This window comes from Sorex araneus, chromosome 2 (genome assembly GCF_027595985.1).
Source record: "Sorex araneus isolate mSorAra2 chromosome 2, mSorAra2.pri, whole genome shotgun sequence".
Taxonomy (NCBI): domain Eukaryota; kingdom Metazoa; phylum Chordata; class Mammalia; order Eulipotyphla; family Soricidae; genus Sorex; species Sorex araneus.
Window position 1 is genome coordinate 362404821 of NC_073303.1, and position 25381 is coordinate 362430201.

Genomic DNA, 25381 nt, shown 5'->3' on the forward strand with positions numbered 1-25381 from the left:
CACCCTTGGCCAAACTCCACCTCCAAAGCCGCACCTGCACCGCGAATAACGGGTTGTCCGGTTGCCCGGGAGGGCGGGGTGCAGTGTTGGGAGGGGAGGCGGGGAGGAACCGCGCCCCCCACTCAGCCCACGTGGCGTCTGACCCCGGGCCGGGGGTGGGGGGTGGGGATGGGAAAGCCGGGCGGCGGCACCCCGAGCCCCCGATCCTCCCCGGGCCCCTCACCAGCCGGGGCGGCCAGCCCGGGGCGCTCCAGCGCTCGCCCGGGAGGACGGGAGGCGGGGACGGACGTCGGGAGGGCGTCGAGCCGGGAGCCCGGGCCGGCCCCGCCGCCGGGGCGAGGGGCGGGGGGCGGGAGGCGGCGGCGCGGTGGGGGCGGGGTGCGCCCCCCTGAGCCCGCGCCTGCGCAGCGCCGCCCAGCGCCGGGCCGGGGCCGTTTGAACGCGAGCGCGCGCCTGTGACGGCGGCGGGCCGGGGCGCGCGGGGGATGCTTTGTCGCGTCTGCCGTCGGGTGACAGGCCGGCCCGTCGCTGCCGGGGGCCGGGGGGCTGGTTTCTGAACCCTCCCGGGGCGCCCCGGAGACTGGGGTGGGGTCGGGGGGCGTCCGCCGCTGAGCCCCTCCCCCCGCAGTGGGCACCGCGGCGCTCTCGGGGTCTCCGGCTCGGGCGCGCCCCGGGAACACCCCCCGCCCCCGCGGGGTTCCGTCCTAGAACTCGTCGCTCTGACCTGCACCTTCCGGCGCCGGGAGCCGAGCGCGTCGCCAGGTGGCCGGAGCGGGACGATGGGCGCCCCGCGGCGGGGCCGGACGGCGGCGACCCGGGCGGTGAGACGCGCGCGCCGCGGCGGGGCGGACGCGGGGACGGAGCGGGGACGCGGGGCGGCGGCGGGGACGGACGGGGGACACGGGCTGCCGGGCGGGGACGGAGGGGGGACGCGGGGGCCCCGGGCGGGGACGGAGGGGGGACGCGGGGGCCCCGGGCGGGGACGGAGGGGGGACACGGGCTGCCGGGCGGGGACGGATGGGGGACACGGGCTGCCGGGCGGGGACGGAGGGGGGACACGGGCTGCCGGGCGGGGACGGAGGGGGGGACACGGGCTGCCGGGCGGGGACGGAGGGGGGACGCGGGGACGGAGAGGGGACGCGGGGGCCCCGGGCGGTGGCGGCCGTCGCGGCGGATCCCGTCTTTGCGTTTCCGCCTCGGACCGTCAGCCGTGGGGCGTGTTCTGCCCCCACCGACGGGTGAAATGGTTTCGGTTTTTTGTTTCTTCTCCTTGAGGAGAACTCCTCGGAGGTTTTGGTTGTTTTCCCGCCCCCCCTGTGCCGTGCGCGAATAACGGTGCGCAGGGGGCGCGGGGCGAGTCGGCCCTCGGGGGTTGAAGGGGTTGGGGGTGGGGGGAGGGGCCGCGAGCCGAGCTGGGGGTGGGGGTGGGGGTGGGGGGGCGCCCGGCGATAGCACCGGGACTGGGATGCTGGTCTTGCACGCGGCGGACCCGGGCTCCGTCCCTGGCATCCCGATCCCCAGCTGGAGTGATCCTTGAACACTGCTTGGGGTGGCCTAAAAACAAAAACAACCCCCCCTCTTCCCCAAAAAGGGCAGGGTGATAGTACAGCGGGTAGGGTGCTTGCCTTGCACGCGGCTGGGTTCGGTCCTAGGCATCGCATTAGGGTCCTCGAGTCCCACCCGGAGGGATCGCTGAGCACAGAGCCCGGAATAAGCCCTGAGCACTGCTTGTTGAGGCTCTCCCCCCTTCCCCCCAAAACAAAACAAACGAAAAAGAACCAAGCTGACTTAGTTTAGCCAAGTTCAGGAAGAGGCCAGCAGCTCCGCCCTTGGGGCTGTCAGAGGTGGTCACCTCTTGTGGAATGGGTGTCAGCTTCTTTCCCAAAGGCAGAGGAAGGATGACCCCCAGCCCTTGAAAGGAGTGGTAGTTACTAAGATCATATTAGAAGTTGTTCAAACGTACACACACTTCCAAAGTCTTACCTTCGGATTAAACATGTTGCCGTTATGGCATCATAGCTTGTTCCGTCCCAGACGTTTATTTTTCAGTACAGAAAATGCACTGATTTAATTTCTGAACAATGCCTTAACCCTGCGCTTAAAGTAGTGCCTGCTCATTCTGGTAGATTTCTTAGGTTTTTCAAATAAAGGAACAATACTATTTAGGTAAATAGGCATTGTATCAATTTTAATAATGGAAAAAAATCACTGAAGTGAATACACGGATTGATAAATGCTTTAAGACTCAGTTAAGAGGGGGGTAGCATCTTATTATTATCATTAGTATTATTGGGTTTTGGTTATTATTGGTTTTTGAGTCACACCCAGTGATGCTATGTCAGGGGTTACTCTTGGCTCTGCACTCAGGAATTACTCCTGGCGGTGCTCAGGGGGCCATATGGGATGCTGAAGATCTAACCCTGAACAGTCTGTGCAAAGCAAACGCTCTACCTGTTGTACTGTTGCTCGCTCCGGCTTGAGTAGGCATCATCTTTAAGAGTTGAAAATAGAGTAGTGTCAATAATGGTCAAGAAATGATTATTAACAATGCTGTTTTAGCATGAGACTATTTTGATTGCCTATTTTGTAGTAAGTTATAATGTTATAAACATTATAAATGCTTATATTTTTTGCTCCTGAGTTTTCTCAAGGGAAGGGTTGGATAAAGTTAGAGATTGACATTTACAACATTAAAAGTAGATATTTTCCATTTCTAATACCTTATATATATGTTCTCGCATATATATATTCATATATATACATATATATGTAGCACTGTAGCACAGTCGTGCATCGATTTGCTCGAGTGGGCACCCGTAAAGTCTCCATTGTGAGACTTGTTACTGTTTTTGGCATATTGAATCCACCACAGGGAGTTTTCCAGGCTCTGCTTTGCGGGTGGGATACTCTCGGTAGCTTGCCGGGCTCTCCGAGAGGAGCGGAGGAATCAAACCCGGGTCGGCGGCATGCAAGGCAAATGCCCTACCCACTGTGCTATCGCTCCATATATATGTTTGTTTGGGGGCCATAACCGGTGCTCAGGGCTTACTCTGGGCTCTGTGCTCTGGGATCAATTCCTCATGGTGCTTGGGGGACCTTGTGTTTCTGGGGATCAAATTCCGTTGACTTCATTCAAAGCAATATGTTGTACATCTCTCTAGCCCCTAATTTTTATGCTTTTGTAAAACAGAGTGCCTAGTATTCACAGTTCACGATGGTCAGGCTTATGAATTGAAAAATGCTTTGTATAGGGCATTGTTAGGTATTGTGACATCATTAAATATATCTCCATAAGGAAAAACCACATCCAAAAATTTTAGGATGTTTTATAAAGGCAGTACTTTTTCCTTGGTACTTTTCATACATAATTACTGATAACTTTAAAATATATAATCCCAGCACACAGTAGGTTCTCAACAAATGCTATTCAGATAGTTGATGTTATTCTCAATAGTAAAAATTACAGAAGATATATGATATGCATTGATTAAAAGGAAGCATAAAATTTCTTATTTGAAGAAATTGTAAAAATTTACATAGCTAGTACTGTTTTGCATATTAACCTTTCATTTTTTTAATTCACAGTTTTTAAGAGAAATTATAAAGAATCCATTTTGAGGATATCATGGCAAAATCAAATTCAAAATGCAGAGTTTGTTCTCACGAATCTTCAGTATCTTCTCTGTTAAGCTGCAGCTTGAGTGGTGATAATTCTTCGAACTCTGATGGCTCTTTTCGGTATAAAGATAAACTGTACAGCTCTGCGTCGCAGGCTCTGCAGGCCTATATCGATGATTATGATCTCAGCCAGATGTATCCTTCCGCCAGCCCTGGAAAGAGCAACACTGATGGTTATTCTGCCAGCGTGCCTAGATTCTCCAAACATACCACTAAACCAAAGAATGGTAATGCTCTTTGTTCTTTTGGTCCAGAGATTTAAAGCATTTGGAGATGATAGCCTTGGAAAGCGAGACTTTTTTTTTCTAGTTGTTTGGGGGGGACAAAATTTTGGAATAGGGGTTATTTGTAGATATAGTCAGGGTCTACACCTGACTCTTCGCTTATGGGGTCACTTAAGTGGTGCTTGGAACACTGAGGTACACCGGCTTGAACCCAGGTCTCCTGCATGCAAAATGTATGCTCAGTCAATTGATCTTTCTCTTCAGTTGGTGAGATTTTTTTATAAGATGGAAATAATATTTTAAAATTTTAATGAATTTTTTATAAGCTTGAAATTATGGATATTTTTCTTAAATGATTCTACAATTCCCAATTTTTTGCTGGGACCCTTTTGTGATCTTGTTGGAGAGGAAGCTAATGAATATAAACAGCATTAAACATATATAAATAGTTTAGTGGCTATCACTGAACTCTTTTTAATTTTATTTTTGTAAGTTTGTTCATGATAATTTATTACATTCAATATTCCAACACCAATCCCACCACCATTACACCTTCCCACCACCGTTATTTCAAATTTTCCCTCCACCACCCAAGCCTGCCCCCAAAACAGGTCCTAAATAATTTATTTTGTATTGTTTATTATGAATAATCTGCTAAAAATGATCCAAAAATGTTTCCTTAGGGAAAGTGTGTGAAGATTGTTGTATCTCACCCTGGAGCCATTATCCCTTATATAAGAGATTACTAATATGTAATTACAGGTTAAGCCTTTGTATGTTAATATATATATATATATATATATATATATATACATATATTTATTTATTTATTTATTTTACCAGTATGAGATCGGTTGCCTTCTACTTTACACTCCATCAGATGTGGTGTGTTACTCTTGGTACATCAGTGGTGTAGCGTATGTGTCGTTCTTGGCTTTCTTGGCCTTGTGCTCCAAGAATTCTAAACTTTTAGATAAGGTGATACAGCTGGAGTCAATTTTTTTTTTTTTTTGGCTTTTTGGGTCATACCTGGTGATGCACAGGGGTTACTCCTGGCTCTGCACTCAGGAATTACCCCTGGCCGTGCTCAGGGGACCATATGGGATGCTGGGATTTGAACCCGGGTCGGCCTTGTGCAAGGCAAATGCCTTACCCGCTGTGCTATCTCTCCAGCCCTGGAGTCAAATTTTTAACTGGATAGTAACTTTGGGATCAGGAGCCATCTCTGCAGCTTGTGACTCTCTTCCGAGATTTACTTGTGAGTCTCTGGATCATGGCCGTTAATAAGCTTATATGATGCCAGAGGCAGTTTGTGGGTGTGACTGCCAGGCTCCCGAAAGAACAGAGAGATGAGGGGAGGTCACTCATTCCTGACTCCCAATCACTAAACTCTGGAGCCATATTATAACATCAGTGAAAGAGCAGTGACTTGATATTCTAGTTTTTATTAGCAAGGTTCATGACTCAAACCAAATCTCAACTTTGGGGATTTAAACTCCATAAGTCCCAGGGCTCTCCCTCTCCTTGAGTTGTATTCTGTGGGACAGTAGTTGTCCTAAAATGTTCCGATTTTTTTTTGTTGTTGAAGTTTTGATGAAGATAACTATTGAAAGTGCTTTTGTTGAAAACCATTAACGCAGTACTTGTCACAGAATGGCCATCAAATGGAAAAATGTGCACATATCTCTTAAAGGAATGTGGGCAATATATGTAACAGAGGAGTTACCCTTTTTGCTAATGCTAGCGCAGGTTTAGTACATAGGAGAGCAATTTTTTTTTTCTAGCTTGATTCCATTTTTCCTTTCTATGCTTCAGCCAGTATTGAGAAACAACTATTAATGTGAGTTATTAGCACGTTGGGTGTGTCTAAGATGAGAAAACTGAAGGAACATTAAAACAGTAAAAGACATGAGAATTGAGATTGGAGAGCAAGTGTAGAAATGAATGAAATTGAAGATGTGAGGAGGATATTAAAAAAATCCTATCCTATTCATCAACCTATAATTTATGTATTTAATTGAATCATAGTGAGATACACAGTTACAAGTTGTTCATGACTGGGTTTCAATCATATAAGGTTCCAACACCCGTCCCTTTGCAAGTGTACATTTCCTGCTATCAGTGTCCCCAGTTTCTCTCCCACCCCACTCCCCACCTGCCTCTGTGGCAGTCACTTCTCTCTGTCTGTCTGTCTGTCTCTCACACTCTCTTTCCTTTTGGGCATTATGGTTTGCAATACAGATAGTGAAAGGTTAATATGTATATCCCTTTACCTACTTTTCTACACTCAGTTCTTGTCCAGAGTGATCATTTCCAACTATTATTGTCATACTGGACCTTTCTCTAACCTAACTGCCCTTTGTGCTCCCCACAATACTTTTAAAGTATTTTTATTTTTAATTTTTTTTTAGTTATTATGCCATGCTCAGAGATCTTACTGGACAGTGCTCAGGGGGCTAAATGTTGTACTGGGGACTGAACCTGGGCTGGTCGCATGCAAGACAAGCTTGCATCCCACCCTTTTCTTTACACTTTTTATCAGAGCTTTATTAAAAACAGAGAGTGGCAGCGTTCTTCAATGACTTCTTGCTGTGTTGCTGTATCCAGCACCATTTGGGAGTTGCATATCTGGGTGCTGTTGAAGGGATTGCAAGGTGTGTCCTCTGCTGTTTGAGGTGCATTTCTGATTTAAATTCTTAAGTGAGAATTTTATTTACTGTTGGACATTATGCATAATAAACAGAACTATGTTTGTGTTTTACAGCTCTTGAAAATCTGGATCACAGGAAAAGCTCCTTACCCTATAGAAGAGAGATTATTAATGACTTAGACTCCGTTAGCCTCACAACTGATGATTTACTAAAACTTCCAGCAGATGGGTCATTTTCATTCACTTACGTTGGGCCAGGCGACCAAATTCACAAGAAAAACAAGAAATGCACTGCAAGACGGAATTTATTGGATGTTGAAAGGAATAAAAATGTTCAAGAACCTGCCTTTCCCACGGGCAGGAATAACTTAGTCACTCCTGTGGCATACACAAATAATAATGGGAAGCCATGTGGCACGTTGAAACCCCCCAAAGTAGTGAATAAAGCTAACAGATGCTCTTCAGAAGCACCTCTGCATTTTGCCAAGAAGCTGCCTTCCAAGGACAGATCAGAACACAGTCTTGAGAAGAATTACCCAAGATGGCTCACTAGCCAGAAATCTGATCTGAATGTCTCAGGGATAACTAGTTTACCCGATTTCAAATACCCAGCCTGGCTGCATAATGAGGACTTGCTGCCTGATACAAAGAGTGAAAGAATTCATAAGCAGTGTAAAGAAGATCAAAGTTCCCCCAGTCACCTTTATCAGGCAGAAAGAACTTCTCGACTTCCAAACACACTAGATTGTTTTGAATATTCATTCGACTCTTCAAATGTTTTAAATTCCTTGAGTGACGATAAAGGATTAGTTCATGGATATGAATGTGATTGTGATCAAAACAGGTGTGATTGTGGGACTCCACTTCTACCAGGACAATCCAAAGAGCCATTCAGTGGTAATTGTTTTTGTTGTTTGATTTTTGCTTTTAAAGACCTCCCCTTCTCCCTACTGCTCTAGTTGATTACATCTAGGAGCTTTTGTGTTGTATTCTAAATGTAGGGATTTTTTTTTAAAGCTTATGTTTGTAAAGTTATGTAGCATTTTTTTGAAAAAGTGTTGTTTCTCTCACACTTTCCTTCATTTTTTTTCTTTCATACCTTGACATAATTTTTTATAAATTCATGCCTATTTTCAATTACATGAATGTTGCCTTTGTGAGACTTTACCAAACTTTGCATTTTTTCTTAATCTTTTAAATTAGGTGACAAAATCGAGTTGCTTATCCTGAAGGCCAAGAAAAATCTAGAGCCTTGTACGGAAGAACTACCGAAGCCTATGAAGAAGGATGACAGCCCCTGCTCCTTAGATAAACTGGAGGCAGAGAGGTCATGGGAAAATATTCCTGTTGCTTTGTAAGTTACAGTAGGAAAAGTTTCATTTTCTGAATGAAAATGGTCAAGTGAACATCTGGTTTGTTTTTTAAACAACAACAAAAAATTATCAATGGTAGGAGCACGGTAACTGTACAGTACACAGCTTTAGTATTGCTTACTTTTTAAATTAGAATTTGTTTTTATTATTTAGGCTGTGCCTGGCAGTGCTATTCCCAGCTGTGCTGAGGGAACCGTGCAGTGCCGGGAAGTCCTGCCCTCCTGCGTGCAGCCTGGGCACTCAGCACTGGAGCTGTCTTTCCACCCCAGTGTTGGCATGCTTTGGCATTTTTGGTTTGTTTTTGGATTGAAATTGGTGGGTTCTGCTCAAGGCCAGGACCTGCTTCTGTTCCCAGCAGTTTGATGTTGTTTGTCTTTGGACCTCATCTAATGGTGCTTAGACTAAAATCAGAGTCAGTCTCAAGATGTAAGATTTAAGCCTAACCCTTACCCACTTCTAACCCTTAGCCATCCTCCCTCCCCCATTCTCTTCAAGTCCTTAACTTGCATGATTTATTAAGTTGTCACCCAGTGGTGTCATATTTCACAATGGCATCTGATACTTGGATACTTTATATAAACTTGCCTTTGTTATGTGTTTGTTCTTGTTACTCTACAAACTTAATGTTTGGTATGAGGAAGTAGAACCCAAAAGCAACTATTTTGCATACAGCAGAAAGTTCTGGAATTCTTTTTATTTTAAAGCTTTTATCCCTCTATGTTCTTTCCATGTGTTGGATTATTATTTTAATTCATTCTTTTTCTTAGTCTCTTTTGGTTAGTGATGGTGCAGTTTTCTTGTATTGTGTAACTTTTTGGAGTGTCAAAGATTTAACTTCTATGACTTAGTTTCTCAGACTCATTTAAAAAAGTAATTGCCTGTGAATGTGAACACGTGCCTAGGAGGGTGTGGGAGGAAGGCTTTTATTGTTACTGATGTTAATTTATTCTTGCTAACTATATCTTGCTCTAGGTTGCAGTCATTTATTAGTTTCTCAGGTCGATTATCTTGTTTGATTGTGAACACTAATTCCAGTTTGGAATTATGGCTGTGTGACTTCCTGGTTGAGATGTTGTTAAGTTACTTATTTTCTTTGTGCCTTAGAAAAAAACCTTTGGATTCATAAGGATTCAGTTGGTATTCAGGATGGTTTCTGTCTTAAAGATGAATTCTTTTAAAAAAGTATTTATTCTTATTTTTTTTTTTACTTTTTGGATCACATCTGGTGTTGTACAGGGGTTACTTCTGGCTCATTCACTCAGGAATTACTCCTGGTGGTGCTCAGGGGACCATATGGGATGCTGGGAATCGAACCCGGGTCGGCCGTGTACAAGGCAAATGCCCTACCCACTGTGCTGTCACTCCAGCCCGGAAAAGTATTTCTTTACCTTTGTTTAGCTTTATTTCTATGTTTAGATAAAATTAATGATATGATTAGGAGTAGATCTGATCATAGATGTTGACATATCTGTCATTAAGAACAAAATGAGCTAATAAGTATTCAAGGTAGTATGTTGGAGTGGTAGAATGCAACCATAACCAGATAATTGCTATTTTTGTTGTTGAACTTTCAATGGAAAATTTCAAGCAGACACAAAATAATAAGGCTAGTATAATGAATCACTAGACAGTACTCATTTTCAATAAGCAGGTAAATGCTTTAGTGATTGTGGGAGATAAACAAATCTCTTGTACGAAGGTGAAAAAAACTATAAAAAACATAGTAAATTAACAAATCAAATGAGTATTGAAGAGTTGGCAATTAATAAAATAATAAAAAACAGTATTGTGGCATTTCAATATTTGAATTAGAAATTGACATAGAAGTAAATAGAAGTAAGGGAATAAAGATCATTTTCTGTGACTGATTGTTTTCTTTTGGCAAAATTCTTTTGCTAGTGATGCCCTTTATCACCCCTTGAACATCAAGAAACAGATTTACTATTTCTTGAGAATAATTAAATTTACATGGTACATAGAGAAATCATTGAGTGTGATACTTTTGTAAAATAAGTGGCATTACCACAAATGTAGAAACAAGTTTAGATAAATAAGCTGTACCAGAAACAGAGTAAATGAGGTCTCAATTTAACTCAAGAATGATAACTTCAGGGGCTGGAGCAATAGCACAGCGGGTAGGGCGTTTGCCTTGCATGCAGCTGACCAAGTTTGATCCCCAGCATCCCATATGGTCACTCAGGAGTAATTCCTGAGTGCATGAGCCAGGAATAACCCCTGTGTAATGCCGGGTCTGACCCAAAAAGCAAAAAAAGAAAAAAAAAGGTAACTTCAGAATCGATCATTTTCGTACTGTAAGCTGTTCTCCGTGTTCTGGAGGGGAAGCCTGTTCTTAATTATGGATTGGGGTTCGCCAGGAGCCTGGGGGTTCTACCTGGTGATGCTGAGCTGGGCTAGCTGGTTAACGGGATGGTGCGAGGGCGTGTGGGGCCAGTAATGACCTGTGCCACCCCAGTGATGCCGGGGGATTTCCAGGGTTATGCCTCCAGAACTCAGGGACCCTTTGGTGCTGGAGATTGAACTGAGATTGGCCACATGCAAGCCATGCCCCTTGCCCCTCGGGGTATCTCTCTGGCCCATGATGTTGCTTTGATGAAGAAGCAAAAGGTAATTGTTTCTCCCAGTCGAAACTCTTACTGGGACTTAGTGTGTTGACGTTGGCTTTATTTATAGTATTTAGTTAGAAAAATGTAGCTTGAACTTCAAGCAAATGAGTTTTGAAAGCAAAGCTGATATTGAAGGATTGTTTGTTGCCTAAATCTTCAGCTTCTTTGTAGTTTTTTTCTTAAGGTTTTAAGGGAGATTGGTAAGAAGTAGGTAGGAGGGATGACATTCAGTTATCAGTTTAGGGAGAAGAGGGAATCACCCAGCAACATTAATAGAAATCATATCATTTGATTGTTTCTTACAGGCCATTTGTATTTAAATGCTTTGTGCCCACTTTATATATTAGAAACTAATTGCTATTTGTATCTTTAAATCCTGTTTAGCAAATCTCCTGTTCCTGTAAAGTGTGACGATAGTCCTCAGACTTCAAGGACAAATTGTGCTGACCGGTCCGTTGAAGAATTTTTAGAAGACAATCAAGTGGGTGAAATTAATTTTAAAAATGTTATTAGAATAAATATTTGATTAATATGTACTTCCTATTTAGCTTTTATTAAAAATAAACCCAATTCTTCTCCAAGACACGGCCATAATAAAGTGATTGTTCCTAGAATTATTGTTTTTTTTTAGTTTTCAAAAATAGAATTCTCTGTACCTAGGATTGACTTTTATAGAGTCATAAATTTATGATGTTTTTCCCCCTGGAAAATGTATAAAACAGACTATTGTAGTGGGGATCAGGCTTTCCTGTAGGGTCATTGATTATAGAGGGTTGTGTTTTTGATTAAAATACGAATCCCTGTATTTTTAAGATAGGAATATTGTTATCCAGACAAAATTAGGACATACTCATCTGCAAGTAACTTCAAAATAAGTGCCAATGTGTATATATTTACATAAATGATATATAATTTGATTTAAAAACATAAACTCAAGCTTCTTAAACAATGTTGGTTGCAACTCTATATGGCAGTCATGTAACTTTCTAAAAAAGTTATTTTATTTTATTTTATTTTTTTTGGTTTTTGGGTCACACCCGGCGATGCACAGGGGTTACTCCTGGCTCTTCACTCAGGAATTACCCCTGGCGGTGCTCAGGGGACCATATGGGATGCTGGGATTAGAACCGGGGTCGGCCACGTGCAAGGCAAACGCCCTCCCCACTGTGCTATCGCTCCAGCCCCTAAAAAAGTTATTTTAAAAGTAATGTATCAGCAAATGATTGATTTTTGGAGGGGGCTTCCACACCTGATGGTTCTCAGGGTCTGTTTCTGGCTCTGTGCTCCAGGGTTGCACATGACAGTGCTCAGGGGACATGTGATGCCAGGGACTGAACCCAGGCCAGCAGCAAAGTATGCGTTCAATCTGCTGAACTCTCTCTGGCCTCAGAAGTTTAAGAAGTTACCTACTTGAAGAACCTACTCATAATACTCATCTGCAAGTAACTTCTTAAACTCTTTCTTAAAATATAATTCAAGAACTACCTACTTCAATCCCTGTTTTTACCTTTTACAAAAGGGAAATTTTATAATCATACTGCATTTCTGTGTTTAATTTTTTTGAGTGATCATGATACTACTTCCTACAAAAGTTGCACCAGTTTCAGTTTTCCACATTCTTGATCTTGTGGTTTGTTTGCATCTGTGGAGAGTGTCTTTGAAATATTTTAATTCATTAATTAACAGCTTTTTCAGGATTTGAAATAACAGCTTGTTACTTTGGATTGTTCACAGACATTAGCAGCTCATTTGAAATATGTAAGCATAATAGGTTGGTGTTATATCTAAAAGGAAATTAAAAATATCCTTCACATACTCTCTTAAAAGAATCTTGACCACCTTCTGTGGCTAATGATGGCCTTGGGACTCAGATACATTGGTGATAATAGAGTATAAATGTTTCTCAGGTTGCATTGAGTGTGTGACTCACAAAAAGGCGTAAATCCATTCTTTTTGTGACAACATTCTTAAAAATGGGTAGGTAGTGCTATATTTGAAATTCTAGTCTTGGCCTAGCTTAATTTGCATACTTGGAAAATTTATATGTGCAGCATGTTTTTCTTAGTCTCTGAGGACCTTTGAGTTCTAGAGGATACATGGTTTTTAATGCACTGAATAGCTGAATAAATTCATTACAAATGCAAATGTCATATTAACTTAAAAAGTGAATGGAACTAGGAAGGGTATACCAAACTGTTAATCATTGCCTAAACTTAATCTGGGGAAATGATGAATTACAATTTTGATTTTTTTAAGTAGCTCTTTATTGGCATTATATTTTTGTTTCATACTGGAGGAAAATGATTTTGCAAAGTAAGATTTGTTTTTTTTTTTCCACATAGAATTTGGGTGGTTAATCAATCATCTTTTTTAACTTTAGAGCTGTACCCTTTCTGGAGGGAAGCATCACGGTCCTGTTGAAGCCCTGAAGCAAATGTTATTTAATCTTCAAGCTGTGCAAGAAAGTTTTAATCAGAATAAGACCACAGAGAAAGAGAAAGAAATTAAGCAGGTAAGCGCACACTTGATTTATGAGTTGAAATCTGTGAATGTGAAGAGTAAGATGTTTTTCTCAGATCACTTTTGATTGATTTTTAGTTTTACATTAATAAGTGTGTCATATAATACATGTTGTAAAGTTTCACTATTCCTTTTTTCTTTTAAGTAACACAAATGTAATACTACTGGATTTCTATTGTATATACCCCAGACTGTGGTGTTCTATTTAGTTTGCTTATAAATACAACATTCTATTTTAAAACAACAAGAACTCTAGAGGATGAAAGGAATCTAGGAGTTGCTTTTAATGTCAGACAAAATTATTATTGGATTTGAGGCATGATTCAAGTGGTAGAGTACATTTCTAGCACATGTGAGACCGGAGCTTAGTTCCCGATGCCCCACGGACACCCTGAGCATCACCAGTAAGAGCTCTGGCTCTCTCGCTCTGCATACAGGTGGCCCCTATTCAAAAATGAATGTTGTGTATGTTTTGGTGTAATTCCTTTATATTTGGGGAAGCTGGGAAAATCTTTTGTACATTGGACTTTTTCACATAACTGTGAAAAGTTTGTGAAATTTTGTGAAATTGTAACTTTGTGTGAAATTTAGTTACCGTGTATTGTTTACAGACTTCTGTGAATATAATTCTCTAAAGGTTTATTTCATATTTTTATTGCTGTAACATTGGTTTATAACACTGTGTAAGTTTTAGGAGTACAGCTTCACTCTTCCACAATGTGTATATCGCACTGCACCAATCTCTAACCGTCTAATTACTGTTCACTGTCATTCAATAGATAACCCTTTACTCATTCTACCACCTAAAGGTTTATTTTAAAACTATTGTGTTTTTGTTTTATTTTTTTAATTTCCTGAGGATATAAAAATCTGTTTCTACTTTGGTTGCTATTCTTGTTGGGCTGATCTTTTTCATAGTAGTATGATATTTTTCAAAAAGTTTGTTTGGGAGGCTGAACAGATAGTGCAAGGGGTATGGCTCTTGCTTTGCATGCAGCAACCCCCAGTTTGATTCTTGGTGTTGCCTATGGTACTCTGAGCACCATCAGTAATGACTCCTGAACGTTCAGCATCACCAGCTGGGTGTGTCCCCCTACCTCCCAAAAAGCGCCCCTTAAAGTTTCAATTATTGTTGTAAGGACCACATCTGGTGGTGCTTTTGGGGAGCCACGTAGCACTGGGGATTAAACCCGGGGATGCAGACATGTGAGGTGTGCTTTGCCACCCGTAAAGCACATCCCTTGTCCAGTGTTTAGAAATGTATAGTTCATGTCCTCGAAAGTCTGACTGGGAATTTTAATTTGCCCTTACTAGCTAGTACAATATTTGTACAAGTTTTATTTATTTCTTTTGTAAAATGAACAAAGGCTAAAAGTTTAATGCTGTAAAAATTCTTACTTTTTGTCATTGTCCAGCAGAGCTTTATGAAATTCCTTTTCTACCAATGATAGGATCCTCTTGAGAACTTTTAACAGTTGCCTGCTTGTTTGAGTTAGGTTTTCTCTGTACAGTCTCATGAGCATATATTAATATGGAGTGTAATCCATTTTCTTTTTTCCTTGTATACTGAGAGATAATCTTGAAAGTCTTTAAACTAAGATTCTTTTATTTTTTTTTAATTTTTAAGTTTCTTTGTTTATTGTTTTTGGGTCTGGGTGGTTCTCAGTCTTTCGGCTCAGTCGCTGCAAGAGGTTCTTGGAGACATAGAGTTCTGTGGGAGACATAGAGTTCTGTGGGTCAAACTTTGGGCCTCCTGTCTAACCCTTTGAGCTGTCAGATCAGCCTCAAGACTTGATTTTTAATGGACATGCATTTATTCTTATTGTTTATTAATATTTTGGTTTTGGGACCACACCCAGCAATACACAGGAGTTACTATACTCAGGAATTACTACTGACAGTCCTCAGGGAAGCATATGGGATATCTGGGATTGAACCTGGATCAGCTACATGCAAGGCAAGTGTCCTACCTGCTGTACTATGCCTCCAGCCACTGGACAGGCACTTAGAATCACACTTTTGGTCATGTTAATGAGTGTGTAAGTGGTAATTAAATTTTTTAAAATAGAGAAAAAACATTTAGTGTGTTGCTAATTTGCATAAAACTGTACTTTTGATTTTCAAGTGTACATATTTAATTTTAGTTAATATTAATTTTGATATATTTGTTGTTTTTAAAATAGGTTTTAGAAGATGATTTTTCAAAATTACAATTGAAAGAAACTGTGGTTCCTATTACTAAGTCACTTCAAAAGTAAGTATGACCTGTGTGAACACTTAATGGATGAATACAAGTCCTTTTTCATCATCTCTTTGAAGTCACGCTATAGGGTGGAATTAAGTAGTTCTAAAAATAATTATTTTTCTGTTTTTGTTTTTGGTTTGTTTGCTTTTTGTTTTAGTTTGGGGTCCCACTGGTAATACTCAGGGTTTACTCCTGGCAGTGCTTGCGGCTCCATATGGGTGTTAGGGATCTAGCCCAGGTCAGCTGTGTGAGCGGCAGGTGTGTCCAGCCTGTGGTGCTCTCTCCAGCCGCCTCTTCATCTTCTTATCCTCAGTAAAATGGAAGATGTGTTTTATTTAATATGCGGTGATGGAATCTGTTAGAGACCGCAGAACGGAGTTTTATAGTCACCACCTTCCAGAGCAGAAGTATGGGGCCGGAGCAATAGCACAGCGGGTAGGGCGTTTGCCTTGCACTCGGCCGACCCAAGTTCGATCCCCGGCATCCCATATGGTCCCCCACACACTGCCAGGAGTAATTCCTGAGTACAAAGCCAGGAGTAACCCCTGAGCATCGCTGGGTGTATCCCAAAAAGCAAAAAAAAAAAAACCAAACCAAACAAACAAAAAACCAAAGCAGAGGTAGAAATTCCTGTTATTCAAGAAAACTGTGCATTATAATTAGTTGCTTTATTTGATATCTGAAATATGATTAACTTTTTCTGACTGGTCCGCAAGAATGCTGATATCAGGGGAGAGGAAACACTGGAAGAATATATGCAGAGAAACATGGGCAGCACTTCGTGGGTACAGATTTCCTTTAGTCATCTCTTTGAAAGGAAATGCATCTTCCCAATTTGAGGGATGGTTAAGTTTTCTTTTCTGAACTCTGAGAAGCTCTGAAAGATTGACTGACAACCTTTATTTTATTTTTATTTTTTGCTTTTTGGGTCACACCCGGCAATGCACAGGGGTTACTCCTGGCTCATGCACTCAGGAATCACTCCTGGCAGTGCTCGGCAAACCCTATGGGATGCTGGGGATTGAACCCGGGTCAGCCGTGTGCAAGGCAGACGCTCTATTTGCTGTGCTATCACTCTAGCCCACAATCTTTATTTTAGAGAAAAACCAGGTTGTTGGTCTTTCACATTATTGAATGTCATTATTACCATTGTCTTCCTTGCTTAATAAAAATGAGTTTTTCTTAGAACTGTATTGATGGTTTTGTACTTTCAAAATTTATGTACTTGATGTATTAAATGATAAAGACAGTACGTCAAAAGGAAGAGTATGGAAAATATGTTAACTATGATTACAGTAGTTACCATTATTATTTGGCTACTGGTGTGCTTTTTTATTTTTAAACCTTGTCAAAATATAATTTTTTAAAGTAAATATTTATAGAATTTTGGGTAAATTACTTTAACCCTTTTTCAGTTATATTCAGATCTCAGGTTTTTGTAAAGAAAAATTCTCAATACTTGGTACTTTAAATAAAGTCAGTTTTCATAGTAACTTTGAAGTTAAAAAGCAATATAATCACCATTTGTTGCTGTCTGCATGGCCTCGTCAATTCCTAATACTGGTTTGTAATATGTTTTATACTTTTTAATGAAGGGCTTTGCACCATTTATCTCGTCTGCGAGACTTGGTTGATGATACCAGTGGGAAACAGTCACCGAAAATGTGAAGAGGAAAAGTACAACTGTTTAACCAATAAACGATCACCACCGAATACAGTATTTTTATTTTTTTCTGTGCTTAAATGGACATTAAATGGACAATTATAAGTTGTGAATCTGTGATTGTTTTAAGTATTATGTATTTACATATAGCACTATAGCATTGTTGTCCCGTTGTTCATCGATTTGCTTGAGCAGGCACCAGTAACGTCTCCATCGTGAGACTTGTTGTTACTGTTTTTGGCATATTGAATACGCCATAGGTAGCTTGCCGGGTCCTGCCGTGCGGGCGAGATACTCTTGGTAGCTTGCTGGGCTCTCCGAGAGGGGCAGAGGAATCGAACCCGGGTCAGCCACATATAAGGCAAACATATATTTATTAAAAAAAAAAAAAGACCTTGAAATGTTCACGGGTTTTGATGCATTCTCACTGTGTGCCAAAATACCAGAATGTGAACTGAAAGGATCCATTCTATGTCCTACCTTGAATTTCGTCTTCAGATCAGCATAAGCTGAGAATCAAAGATGGATGATTTCTGTCCTTGAAGCCGACATGGACTTACTGTCATCTTCAGCACCTTTATTTTGTCACCTAATTCTGGATTAAGACTCTGCCTGGTTCCTGTGTAGAATACCTCTCTCTCTCTCTCTCTCTCTCTAATTTTTATTGAATGAAATTTCCTTAGAAAGTTTGATCTTGTAGATCTTGTATCTCCTGCAACTTAATCTTAGCCCCTTGCCAGGCCTTGGGACTGTTGAAGAGTGGTGGGTGCCCTCTGGAGGCCTCCGGAGGGTTTTGTTCAGATATTTTCTGCGGCCATGGTGAGTGTGTATATAAACTTCCACAAGGACTTTAGGCAGTTTTCTCTTCACTTGGGGGACAGTGGTCAGTCCCAGTCACCAGTCTCGGCGGGGAGGTGGTCTGCAGTGCCATCCTCAGTGATATTTATGATGGCTGCTTTGTCCCCCAAGTAGCACCTGGCTAGGACCTGTACTACCTTTCCTGGTTTCACGAACTTGATCATTTCAAGGATAACGCATCTTGGCCTGCCTACAGCACTATGCATATTCCCTTAATTTTGAAGTTTCAGTGCTTTTTATTATCTACATTTAAGGAGCTTAAAGGAAATATCAAAGTTATGTTGAAAAATAAATGGTTAAGGGCTGGAGCAATAATACAGTGGGTGGGACGGCAGTCCAGTGGGTAGGGCATTTTCCTCACACGCAGCAGATCGGGTTCAATCCTCAGCATCCCAGGTGGTTCCCTCAGCACTGCCAGGAGCAGTTCCTGAGTGCGGAGCCAGGAGTAACCCCTGAGCATCACTGGATGTGACCCCAAAAGAAAAAAAATAAGGTTATTAGCTGTATGTTACTTTTAAGTTTTCGTAAATCAGATATTTAAAGTACATTGTATTTGCAAACGACAGTACTTTATAATAAGGCTCAAAAGCAGGGTTTTCTGTTTTTTGAAATCCAAGGGAGCACTTGTTAATACTTCGATTCTTGTGTTTGTTTGGTTTGTATTTTGGACCACACCCTGTGGTCTTCAGGGGCTATCCCTGGCTCTGTCCTCAGAAATAACGCCTCCCCATGCTCAGTGGACCATATGCAGCGCCAGATTTCAGAGTCTGGTGGGATGTACTGCAAGTGCCAGTAACTCTTCTGTCTCTCCAGCCCTTGTTTGTGAAGGTTAGTTTTGATAATACTTGACAGTGTGTAAACACTTGGGAAATATTTGAAAATTGAATTGTTTGATATTGTATAAATTCCCCAGATGTTAGTTTGGGGATTAGTTCATAGTTGGTAAAGTATGAGATCAGTGATTAATTGCTTTATGAAATTTAATAACTAAAAATGAATATAGAAAAGTAGAAGGCAACTATTTTAAAGCTGTTGTTGCAATTAAGTAGATTTCTAACAGGATGCCTTTTGTCAACCAGAAAATCAAGTTATATAATGTGTTTCATGAGGTAAGTTTTTAAAAACCTAATGAAATAAGAGAATATCTGTATGTATACAAATATCACAAATTTATGTGTTGCCCAAGTGATAGCATCTTTTCTTATAGCATTAATGTAAAATGGAAATTTTTAAGTACATTGGGTCAAGTTTGTTATTTTCCCAATTTAATGCATTATATATATATAAAATATTTGTATTAATAAACTTATATATTGGACTGTCATGGCTACAGAGTACAATGTGCTTTGTAATTTTTCTTGACTGAGAGGCATCAGATCTTTCTCCCCACTTTATTTTATTTTTTTATTTTTATTTTTTTGCTTTTCTTTGGGTCACACTTGGCGATTTACAGGGGCTACTCCTGGCTCTGCACTCAGGAATTACTTCTGGCAGTGCTCAGGGGACCATAAGGGATTCTGGGAATCAAACCCGGGTCGGCTGCATGCAAGGCAAATGCCCTACCTGCTGTGCTATCACTCCAGCACCTCTATCCAGTTTAAAAAGCACTTGCCAATAATTTTGTTTAGTTATTCTTGTGGAAGTATTCCTGGTTTTGATATTCTGTTTGCTACATAGCAAGTACTTTGCATGATAAGACTGACTGTTACATGATTAAAATATGACTAGCTACCAAAAATGCAAATATTTTAAAGCAGAAGCAGGTGAATCTGGGTCAGTCATACTCCAGGCTAACAAAATCCACTCTTAGACAAATTCTAAAGAAAAGAAAATGAAAACAATTGACAGTAAACTTCTAGTGACCCTCTCATGTTAATCAGACACAGTACTTACGTATAGAAAATCTCTTCAGTGGGCTGTGATGACTGAAAAACACGACTTGGCTTAGTGCTTTTGAACATTTCTCCAATACTAAGAAAACTTATCAGAAAATTTCTAAATAATATATCAAGTAACTTGATTTTCTTGCTACCTGTGGCGTATTCTATATGCCAAAAAGGCTAACAAGTCTCACAATGGAGACATTACTGGTGCCCACTCCAGCAAATTCACAGGTGTGATTTTGGGGCTGGAGAGAGAATACAAGGAAGTTAGGTACTTTCCTTGTGTGCTGCTGTCCGGTTCAGTCCCTGGCCTGTATATGGTACCCTGAAGTACCTCCAGGATTATCCCCTGACACTCCAGATGTGGCCCTCACACCAAAAAATTTTTCAAAAGGAGTATTTCTTTCCTTTTGTGTAAAATTGGAAAGTTTTGTCTTTTACATAAAAAGGGAATTTAAGCAAAAAGATTAATACTGATCTTGTTGTAAAAGTGGATAGTTAATGCATAATCTACTGAGGAAAAAATCTAAGCAATAGAATCAAAACATTCTAAAGAATTGATATAATTAATATTTTTATTTTGTAATTTTTTCAGTTTGAGTTTTGAAACAGCTGAGTTTAAAAAAGCAGATAATGAGCACAGATTTTTAAAAAAATTTTATTTGAAATAAAATTTCATCAGCTTTTAAAAAGATATATTGAAAACGTTGAGAATGAAATTGGCTTTTTAAATTAAATATGAGGAAAAGTAATAATTTCCAATTCTGAAATTTATTAGGTGTCAAGTGATGAATATGTAATTATTCAAAAGTCAATGGGATTTTCTTTATTTCTCCCTGTGACAGTTTTTTCCTTTTTGTGGTGGGGGTTTTGGGGAAACCTGGCTGTGCTCAGGGCTTACTCTGGGCTCTCGGTGTAGGGATCTCTCCTTGGCATTTGGCCAGGGACCAAATGCTGCTGGGAACTGATTCCGGGTCAGCTGTGCCTTACCCATTATACCTCCAGCTTCTCACAGTTCATTTTGACCAGATTGGAAACTGTGTTTTCTTGGGTTTGGTTAGTTTATAAGCATCTGGTTTTGCTATTATGTTAAAAAATACAAATGTGGTTTTGAGGGGTATTTAGAATTTATGTTTAGAATATTGTCTTGTTAAATCTATGTAGTACAGTTATATCAAAATACTTCTGAAGCTCAATCCTGACAAGATTCATTCTTTTCACTCAAAGATTAGAATTTTAATTTTATTTCTTGTATTCTGCTTTTTTAATATGCCTGAAAACCTCTCTGGTGGAAATGCTGTGAAGAAGTGAATTTGCCAAAAGACATAAGTAGCATAAAAAGATAAGAGAAACTAAATGCCAATAAAATTTGTAATTTCTAAGCATCTGAAGCTTCTTTAACTTTGGAGTACTGCATATTTTATTCCATGTATGTATTGAATGTTTACTACATTGAGTTAATAGTCCCTATCCTTTGATCAAACTTCATGGGCTTTTTATTTGTTTTTTGTTTTAGTTTTGGGCCACACCCAGCAATGTTACTATTGGCTCTGCATTCCAGGATCCCTCCTGACAGTATTGGGGGACCTTACGGGTACAGGGATCGAATCTGGGTTTGGGCTGATGAATCTGGTCCCTGATTGCCCAAACTTTGCCTAACTCTGAACACATTGTTTATTAACAGATTATATTGTTAGACATTTCTCCTGTGATGTTTGAAATGATTATTTTCTCACTTTTCTGCTTTTTTCTTTTTTTTTTTTATTGAATCACCAAGTGGAGGGTTACAAAGTTCTCAGGATTATGTCAGTTATACAATATTCAAACACCCTTCCCTTCACCAGTGCCCATCTTCCATCACCAACCGCCCCAGTATATCTGCCGCCCCCTCCCACCTCCCTAGTCCCCACCCTTGTACGTGATAAGTTTCACTTCATTTACGCTTATCTCGATTACATTCCATGTTTCAACACACAACTCACTACCGTTGCTGGGGTTTCCCCCCAAAAAGAAAAAGACGGTCCTATTGCCAATGAAGCATTTGATAGTTCTCCATTACTAAGAATATAGAGATATTAAGTCCTGCTGTTTGTTACATAACTTTTCTTTTTCCCCCTTGCCACGCGCCACCGAGTTCACGCCTGTTTAGTAATCGCCACGCTGTCTGACAAAGGGAAAAAAACCGAAGAGGATGGTTATTTCCCGTCATCAGCCGGCGTGGGGCTCTGGCTTAGTTGATAGTCTAGTAGAGTGTCTGCAAGCAGTTTCTGGAACCGAAGGTCTTGCGCTGATATCAGCTCCGGCTCGAGATACCACCAGCGTCCCGCTGGTCCATGTACCTAATTTTTCCCCTTATTTCCCATTCCCACGCCACCAGGTCTGTTTGCTTAATGGACATCACACTATGTTTGACACCACGCCACGTTTCTTCCCGAGAAAGAAGGATATTTTTTCTCAGCCGGCGTGGGGATATAGCTTAGTTCAGTCTAGAGAGATGGCTACCATTTTGATTGCCTTCAATATTTCAACAAAATACTTACTATTCTTGTTAGGATCACCCACAAAAGTCCGACCCATTAAGAAGGAACCATTACATATTGCTGATACTAAGATGACATTAGGTCATTAAGCATTCCATCATTAAAGATAGTTCAGAAGACACTTCTGTACACCATTGTTTCTTAGTGGGGGGGCGGGGAGAGGGTGTCTTCTGGCACCCTGTGTGCCCCAAGGTCTCCCAAGGGTGAAATTTGCATAATGGGAGTGGCCAAGGCTTGAGGCTGGTGTGGCTTTTGTGCCATGCTAAGTCTCGAAGGAGCACCCATATGGGTAGAATACGGGCACAGGAGGTGGTTGTGTTGGGAGGGTTGAGTTAAAGTGGTTACCAACCTGGGCCAGGTCTGTGAGGTCACCAAGAGCACCACACATTGGTGGCTATGACGGATTTAGGTTGTGACCCGGTGTCTGTACATGCCTTGCTTGCTGATAGAGCAGTTGCCAGCAAGCAGCCGGAGAGCCCCATCTGGGTGGGTTTGGAGCTGAGGGAATGGAGAACCAGCTCAGAAACTGACCAGGTGCTAGGAAGGTTTTGGTGGGAGAGAACCAAAAAATCCATCATTATTTTCCTGGTGCTTCTCTCCCTGTTTTGCAACATACAGCAGCTTGTCTACGCCAAGAACTGGGCATAACTGTCAGGGCATTAGAAAATAGGCATGATGATAAACCTGGGGTTGACGGCTTGAAAACCTCAGGATCTAGTAGTGTTATAAAAGAAAATGTTTCTGAATGACAAGCTGGGATTATATGAAACATTCTGTACTATATTAGCGGTTCTGTTAGAACGAGTAGAGTGCATTCCTGCTGTTACTTTTCCTCAAGCCAGTCTCTTTGCTTTTATATGGATCTTTCTGGAAATGGAGGTCCTGTGACTTTTCTTTCATGGTATATTCTTGCTTCAATTAAGCCATGGTTTGCTTTTCCATGTCTTCCTCATATTGCTCTTAATTTTGCCTTTCAAAAGAATCCCTTATGCACATTTCATTTTTCCCAATATAATACCAACAAAAATAATGCTTTAGTTTTCCTTCAGACAATATTAATTTCTCAATTAAATGGGCAAAAGCTTGTTGGACAAAGTTACTACCTCATTTTTCTGCATGTGCTCTGCTTTAATTTTTCTTTACATAGGTACCTGCATTTTACAAATTACTTAATGACTTAGAGCCCTATTTATAGCAAAACTAGAATATACAACTAAAAATGAATTGACAGATAGTGTAGACATACATTTTTACAAAATCAACACAAAAATTAAATAAGCCTATTTAATATCCATCACTTACCTTTTTAATTGTTCCTGTAGCTATTTTTCTAAATTTATAGAGGTATAGTTGACAAAAAATATTTTATATGTACATTGTGACAATTTGATGTGTATACACGTTGTAAAAAATCCTTCCTCCTTCCTGTGCCCCATCTAGTTAATGCATTCATCACCTCTCTTTACTTTCCAATATAGCACCAGGTGTCTAAAGTATTTACACATGATGGAGCACTACATTTGATTCACAACTAATTGCTCCATTAAGTAACATTTATTTGCCTCCTGGGACTGCTATGTGTGTGTGAAAGGATGGAGAAGAGGGGTTTGAGGTGACAACTTTCATTAAGAATTAAATATTGGAATCTGTAAATAGATACGACCACACAGGTGAGTTTTGTTTTGGAGGAATGAAGATGGACCAACTGCTACAAAGGCACAGAAGATGGAGTCGTTTAGTGGAGTGCAAAACTCAGGTATGATTTCACTCGGGAGGAGGATGAATACTCAAGTTGCTCTAGAGAAATGAATGTTTTCCATGAAAAAAATGTGGAGGAAGGGTATTTATTCTAGACAAAGAGCACAAAGACAAGTGGTAGGAAGGTCGATACTGAATTTGTTGACTGAAAGTTGCACTTTGAGCTGGAGAAATCTGTGCTTTTGTATCAGGCAGATGTGTTTTATGAATTTTATAAACTCATTGTGAGCAAGCTGTTTTGCCAGATTCTTGTTTCTCCTTACATGTATTCTAATAACGTTGCAACTTTCTTTTGTGGATAAATGAGAACATATGTCTGATACATGAGCTACCTCAGTAAATATCAGCTACTACTATTGGTATGGACTGGAGTGTTAGCACAGTGGGTAGGGTGTTTGCCTTGCTTGTGGCCGACCAGGGCTCTGTCCCTCTTTGAGAGCCTCTGTGCCTCTCAACAGAGCCTGGCAAGCTACCCGTGGAGTATTCGATATGCCAAAAATAGTAACAAGTCTCATAATGGAGACATTACTGGTGCACGCTCGAGCAAATCGATGAACAACAGTACGACAGTGCTACAGTGCTACTATTGGTATAAATTGAATGGCAGAGGCACTAGGAATAAGATATAAGGCTCTCTGTACCTGCAAGTCTCCACATTTCTCCATTCTCTATAAAAATCACTCAGTATTTACAGGGAGTCCCATCTCAAAGGAGATGTAAAGTGCTACCATCGCCTAAAAGTTTTAAGTTGTATACAAACGCCTCTTTCCCTCACCCATATGAATGCTAAACCATTCTTGCCACTCCATTTGTTCTCTGATTTAGCTTCCTTCGTTGTATTTTATCCTTTGTGGGGCCTTGGGGGTGAGTGGGACCTCAAGTGATATTTAGAGGCCTCTTTATTTGGTTGTAGGAGTAGATGCTATAGATGCACACCATTTTACCTGGGTTTGGACAAGATAATAAGGCACAAAATGAATATATGCATTCTTTCTTGGAAGAAGTTTCCGAGGCTGTGATGGCAGGAAATGAAGGCCTAAGTTGGCTTCACAAAGGCAAGAAGGAACATGAAAATCTCAGAAAAACTATTCAGCACCCCTTTAAATTTTTTGTCTTCATATATTTAGAGACTTTAGGGAAAGAAAATTATCTGAAAACATTAATTTTGTTATATGTTAAAGCAGTCAATAGTCTTAAAAGCGAGCAGAGTGTTGCAAAAGATTCCTAAATTTTTGTAGTTCTTGTTCTCTGTGTATGTGTTTGAGTTTCTGGGCCAGATTTCTTAGGCAAGTTTAACATTTAAGTAACACTGCCCCCTCCCACCCTCATTAGCTGGGCTACCTTGTGCAGGTTGAAGGTTTATTT

The 25381-nt window shown here is 40.8% G+C and overlaps 1 protein-coding gene across 1 annotated transcript; it reads left to right on the forward strand.

The window, feature by feature from the left end:
• Positions 1–442: 442 nt before the first annotated feature.
• Positions 443–17095, forward strand: C2H18orf54 (chromosome 2 C18orf54 homolog). Its single transcript, XM_055127138.1, has 8 exons — positions 443–821; positions 3586–3905; positions 6667–7449; positions 7756–7906; positions 10934–11030; positions 12930–13061; positions 15253–15323; positions 16910–17095. Exons 2-8 carry the CDS (start codon positions 3626–3628, stop codon positions 16980–16982), a joined length of 1587 nt encoding a protein of 528 aa, XP_054983113.1. The 5' UTR covers positions 443–821; positions 3586–3625; the 3' UTR covers positions 16983–17095.
• Positions 17096–25381: the final 8286 nt, after the last annotated feature.